General features: G+C 44.8%; 1 protein-coding gene across 1 annotated transcript; it reads right to left on the minus strand.

Moving 5' to 3' along the window:
• Window positions 1–1,110: 1,110 nt before the first annotated feature.
• On the minus strand, window positions 1,111–3,578 carry LOC136498382 (cytochrome P450 87A3-like). Its single transcript, XM_066494318.1, has 9 exons — window positions 3,355–3,578; window positions 2,914–3,241; window positions 2,683–2,829; window positions 2,287–2,577; window positions 2,127–2,213; window positions 1,821–1,899; window positions 1,524–1,630; window positions 1,303–1,433; window positions 1,111–1,201 (listed from the first exon to the last, which is right to left on the minus strand). The coding sequence occupies exons 1-9, from the start codon at window positions 3,576–3,578 to the stop codon at window positions 1,111–1,113; spliced, it is 1,485 nt and encodes a 494-aa protein (XP_066350415.1).
• Window positions 3,579–6,620: the final 3,042 nt, after the last annotated feature.

Below are 6,620 nucleotides of genomic sequence, written 5' to 3' on the forward strand. Positions count from 1 at the left end.
ATAGCTCCCTACTGTAATACTAGCGTCTATAAGCTTTATATATAACTATAACTAAGAGCTATGCTATGTATTGTCTTCTTGCGCCTATGCGGAGTGTTTTTTTTTTTTTTTTTTTTTTTTTTTTTTTTTTTTTTTTTTTTTTTGCGGCGGTAAGATTAGCTCCAGAGCTTTGTCACCAGCGTAGCACCATGTCCTTCATTCATACTTGATCCCTCCGATGTCCAGCAATGTCCGGTTCCTACGATTATTGAAGACTTTGTCGTTTCGTTCTCTCCAAATTTCTAAAACTCCTCATTCTTCAATCTGAGGAACTAATCTTCATTCTTCAACGCCTCTTGCATATTTAATGTCAATGGGCAACCCACTGGACGTGGTTCAGGTCCATACATCAAAAGGAGACCGACACCAGTCCAAAACATATCTGAATCAATGAAATAATATTAGCAGTTGCATCGTTGGATACAACGTAGGATGCAGATTCATTACCTCCGATCCTTGATTTTCTCTCGCAATCATCAACAACAAGGTCGATGACCTTGAGAAACTGTCCTGGTTGGGAGTGCGCAAGAGCACCCCCTTGTAGATAATGGCCACAAATTGACTGCCTGCCGATGACGCTTGCAATGGCAATCTCGTCGTGCAATCACCGAAGTCATCGCAGGTAACAAGATCCCGACAAAAAAATATCTGATTTCGTCCGGTGGATTTATTTGGGCTAAACCCTAAACAAACTGGATGCAAAAACAACGAAAAAAAGAGATGGGTTCCCTCTCCTTACCCGGCAGGTGCACCGGAGAGGAAGGAGAGGAGCCCTAGGTAGAGGTGTGGCGACGGTGAGGACCTAGGAGCAAGGGCGGCGTTGGCGTCTTCCTATTCACCCTAGGCGCGCGGTTGCTAGGCATGGTTAGCCCCAGGCAACAATATTGCTTGTTCAACTGGATAGACATATAAGCGTTATAGTAGGGACATTTTAACCTTCACATGTTACAATAATATTGTAGTTTGACACTAGCAGTAATTGTTTCCTCCGTCCATTTCGTGGCTTGAATGCGCAACGAGATTGACTTTTTTTTTTTTGATAATTAGTAGTAGCAGAAGGTAACGCCTTGACTAATTCCAGTGTCGTATTTGAATGTGGTAGCCATCAGGGAATTCTAGCCCCGGATTTCGGACTGTCTTGCCACCTCCAAGACTTTTCCACCTGAAATATGTGAAAGAAATTAAAGGGCGCTGGGAAATGAATTTAGATTATTTTCTAACTAAATTCTGACTCCCGGAGAACTAAGCTTGTGAAAATTCTACCTGTATCTAGTGACAAGGAAATGGAGGAAAATAGACATTTGCAGCTTGCTGAAGTCTGCTCCAACGCAGGATCTGAGGCCTCCTCCGAATGCCATGAAGTGTCTTGACCCACGGTCTATCTCCGGTTTATCCTGTATGTGGACATGTCCAAAAAACAATTTTACCGGATATCACTACATGCATGTGTGTTTCCGCATACATGGACTACTGAATCCACAAACCTTGAATCTTGTAGGGTTAAAGATGAGGGGATCTGGGTAAATGACTGGGTTCAAGTGCACTGCTGGAGGACAGACCATCACTCCCCATCCTGCTGGAATTGTGAACCCTGCCAAGCAAGGGGATTAGAAAAGTATTCAGTTATTGCTCCTCAGTTTGAGCACGCATAATTTTCCAGCCGATAAGATTAGTCGTCGAAAGCACTTTAAAGTAACATCGAATAAAGCTATTGTGTTTGGTTTTAGAGTGCGATCAGTTTGCTGAAACAGATAGGACGACATGTGTAATGACAGCTTCACCTTTGAACCGTATATCTTTCAGTGCCTTTCTGAAGATGCCAGGCGCAATATTGGCTAATCGGACAGTCTCGTTGATAACCTATAAAAATAGTGTGGATCTTCCTGTTATTGTTGTATCTTAAATAATATTTTTGTACCATGTATGAAATGTTTGAGAGCAAACATATGCATGCACGCTCATAGAGTTCATAGTGCACGCAGTAGTATATAACTGAAGCCAATTGTTCCAGTTATACATGTTCTTAACACTAGCAGGTGCAGGTCAGGTGATTATTGACCAATTTTTGTCCGTAGCCGATCGACAACCTGGGACGTGAACGTCATAGACTTGTACTCCATCCATGTGATTCCATCAGATCCATGGCGCGCCTTACGAATCGTTTCATGCTCCACCTGCATGCATCAAAGCCAAAATTAAATCGTAGAGGCATCAGTGCCGATCAAAGGTTGTTTGTATGTTCCTGACCGTGAGCTCTTCCAGGACTCGAGGATGGTCTGCGAGCAGCTTGACGGCCAGAGTGAGCGCCAGCGACGTCGTGTGGAAGCTGGCGAACAGGAGCACGAACATCAGGTCGAGTGCCATTCTGTCCGTCACGACCGGCTTCTCCTTCGTGATCTCCTGGATGACGAGGTCCAAGAAGTCGCCGCCATGGCGACGTGCCGTTTCCATGGCGCCTTCTCCTGCTTCGAGCACCTGTACCGATCTCTTCCTCTCCTCTAGCACTTCCTGCAGCACCTCCATTGCGCTCTGCCGGCCCTGAAAGTGACATGACAGATAAAAAAAAGGCCAAGCTTGTGCAGAGTTAATTAATTCGATCGTGATACGGACACCATAGTGCAGCGAGTAGCAGCATGTACTCACCTTCATGCAAGAGTAGTATGCTGTTCCTGGCAAATACAGAGGGAACGAGATGAGCCCTCGAACGAAGTCGAAGAAGCTCTTCCTCAGAATCTTGGACCTCGACGGCTCCAAGTCGAGCAGCTTGTTCGCTGAAAGATCGAACACCATCTACGCGCACAGACGACACAGACATGCAGCAATCACAATTCACAACAATGGCAGCCTGGCACACAGAAACTGTTACTTGCGTACCGTGGAGACGGCCTCTTTCAGTTCGACGGCCGGCAGGGTCGACCAGGTGCAGAGGGAGCTGCTTACGGCGTGCTCGACGTCGCGGAGCATGGACGACTCCCTGAGGCTCTCCGGGCCGAAGTAGCGGAGCACCATGTTCTTGAGGTACTTGAACATGGCGCCCTGCTGCTCCCCGACGTTGTCCCTGCCGAGGATCTCCACGAAGGAGTCCGGGTACCAGCTCTGGAACAGCTGCCCCTCCTGCTGGAACACCATGTAGTTGAGCTCCTCGTCCGCGGAGACCACGACCGGGTGGCCCACCAAGCTCGTCTTGAAGATCGGGCCGTACCTAGCTTGCACTCGAACGGGACAGGTTTCAGATTCAGAATCGCGACACGAGCCCGGCCCATCATGTTCCAGCTTAATCGGGCCTCGGCCCAAGCCCAAACCGAGGCGGCGTACCTTTCCAGCCTGTGCCGGACGAAACGCGGGACGTCCAAGGAAGCCTCAGGGGAGAAGAACTGCAGCGTCTCCCCGACGAGCGGCAGGCCCATGGAGCCCGGCGGGAGGCGGCCGCTGCATCGAGGGTTCCTCCACCTGTGCACCGCATACAGCAGCAGCAGCAGCAGCATGAGGAGGAGCACGAAGGCCGCCACGCCGGAGAGCCGCATGTGGTACGCGCACATCTGCGAGATCGGGGACGGGCGATATGGGAAAACTCACGTCACGCGCCTCTGCATGTTTCGTGCATTAGGAAGCTGCCACATAGACACGGCACTCGAAATTTAAAAGACCACGGGCTTCCTCAGCTAGCACAAGTTTAGTGTGTAAAGAATATGGCCCGGCCGGACTTTGACCGTGGTCTGGTGAATATGGCAACGTAAAGGGTGTGGAGACTAGTGGTTGCTGCATCTGTTACAGTTGGTAGGTAGATTCGAGTGGTTCTTTAATATACAGCATGTTCGCTTTGGTCGTATTTGGCTTATAAGCCATGGTTTATCAGCTAATGAATAATATTTTTCTCTCACACCAAACCAGTCAACAGTACTTTCAGTCATGGCTTATAAGCCAAATCAGCCCAAACGAACAGGACGATAGACATTCGGTGGTTCTTTTACAGTTTCGAATGTTCCATCATTCAGTGGTTGAGACTTGAGAGGTCGGTTCCACAATTCTGAAAATTTGTCAGCCATGAATTGGTCTTAAAATAAACTAATTTATTTATTGTAATTATTAAGGATTTTTTAGTGATTGTGGTGATTAGAGTCTATTTATTCAGTTGTGAGCTATGAAAAAGCTGTTACAAGCTGCTATGAGCTATAAACAGGTCTTCTGGAAAAGCAATTTTAGGTTCCAACCGTTTAATTGTTCGACCCTTTAGCAGCAGAAGCACTTTTTAAAAGTTGAATCAAAACATAGCCTTTAATCACCGTCATGTCACAAAACAAGTAGAACAGGGTCGATATAATGATACTTGTTATGCATCACAAATATTAGCATTTTTTAATATATATTTGGTTACATTTTTAAATAGATTGACTCTCTGGGAAATAAGATGTGCAATTATTTTTTGGCGGATAAAGTAACCTCATAGATTAAGTAGTACAAGGTTCCATAGAGAATACTGCCTTTCATAGTTTTAAATTATCATAAATGCAAGTTTTAAAATTATCCTAAACTAAACTTAACCTTTATGGTTAGCCATATTAGCAATAGAAATAACTTTTAGATAGTTTAAATGGGTTATACTAAAATGGTTGTCCTTTACAATGTTAATTAGCCATAAATATAAGTTTTAGATGGTACGTTGTTCTTCACATATATGGATAATATTGGATATTTCACATTTAAACATTGATATGAAATTAGGTAGAGAAGAATCATAAAAATAAATTTGAAAACATCTATTTAGCATCTATATTAAAACCGAATATGAATATAAGGATACAAATGTTTGATCTTCTAGATGTTTAGACATCCAGGTCCATCCCTGGCCTCTACACCGTCGGATCAAGTGGACATTATTATGCCATTCCTTAAGTACCTCCTCTATGCGCTAGACCTGCCCAAACATGCATTATTATTACTAGCAAATATACTCATGTGTTGCAGCATGGTGTGCAATTTGTTGTGTTGTGTGCATGCCATGATAATGAGCTAGTTGTTTCTATTGAATTAGACTGAGCTTGAATCAACCTTAAATCAAATAAATTCTAAGGTCCATAATAAATGTTAGTGCACTAAAGGATTAATCTTATATGGGAAATTAATAGGAGATTGACTCAACTTAAAGAGATGACTTATATTGTATGTATTAGTTGTGAGTTTAATAAAAGTGAAAGGCGAGCCACATGTCTGCACGTACATCACAAAGCGAATGGGCTCGGACGGCCAGACCATGATATAAGTGATATGACGTCAACTAATGTTACGTGGCTCGAAACATAAAACAAGAAAGGTAAGTGTGAGCGACAACTGACTAAAGAGTGGAAAAGATACGAGTGAGCGACAACCAACCAAAGAGTTGAAGAGAAGCGTGAGACGGAAGAAAGAAAATTTGCTCTTTAGTATAGGTACAGATTATTTTCTTATAGAATAACCTTAGGGCTCGTTCGTTTGCCGTGGATTGAATGCCTGGAATGATTCCAGCTGGAATTGCTTCACAATTTGTATAGTTTTCATAAGCTGGAATTGTTTCTGGGCCAAATCCAAGGTAACCGAACCTAGCCTTAGTCTTTGGATGTCGGGTACGCCGGGATTTAGGACTGGAGGAAAGAAGCAACCTCTAAACTCCGGCAAAGGTCGGTGCCGGCGTGGAGGTCATGTGGTTGCGCTATAGCCTATAGACCGTCACATTGCGTATATTATTGGCTCAAGAATAACTCCTTATTAAAATAATAGTGTATGGTAAATGGTGCGTGTGCGGTGTGCCCTCATCACCACCCGTTGTAACTGCACTGCACGGGAAGTTATGCTGGTAAGTGGTAACCAGAATCAACGAACCATCACCGGCTCCGGCTGGATGGCTGATCCGAATGTTGTTCCGTGGGATTCTCCTGTCCTGCCTCCAATCATACCCACACGGCTAGCCTGCACTGCGTCCTGGACTCCTTGTCTTATCGGCAACCTTTCTAGGGGTCGTTGGAACAGCAGCGCACCGCCGGATGTCCCTGGCAGAAAGCTATCCGTGGTACTGGCGTCGTTGCAAAAGCTGCGTTTTCTCATCATCCATCCCCACACGAGCTTGGCCAGGGCAGTGGGCAATGACTACTAGGACTGCAGGAGCATAGGACAATCAAGCAACTGAACTTTTGTTGTCAAAAAAAAAAAAAAAAAAAAAAAACCCTGAACTTTCTCCTGCAGTCCTGCTTCGTCTCAGTCTCAGGGTATGTTTAGTGGTATCTCCAGAAGGTGGAGTACTGTCGTATCATGGTGAGAGATGAGCTTACCATGGCTGCAAAACTACAAATGGCCCTAACACACTTGAGTAGCAGAATAGCCAGCTGCATGAAACATGATTATTTTTCATGTGTATCACTAATGACTTCCTCTCTTAGATCCTTTTGGACAGCTGTCTGACAGAGATTCTTAACCACTGCTAGTACCCTAGGTACTAGATTTTGGCAATTGTTCAACCACTAACCGGTAGCTACATGCTGATCTTAGAGAGGTCATCATTCCAATCCAAAACTCCATTATGCAGCGTTAGGTGAACTTAGCACCTCAGC

This window comes from Miscanthus floridulus, chromosome 12 (assembly GCF_019320115.1).
Source record: "Miscanthus floridulus cultivar M001 chromosome 12, ASM1932011v1, whole genome shotgun sequence".
NCBI classification, from domain to species: Eukaryota; Viridiplantae; Streptophyta; class Magnoliopsida; order Poales; family Poaceae; genus Miscanthus; species Miscanthus floridulus.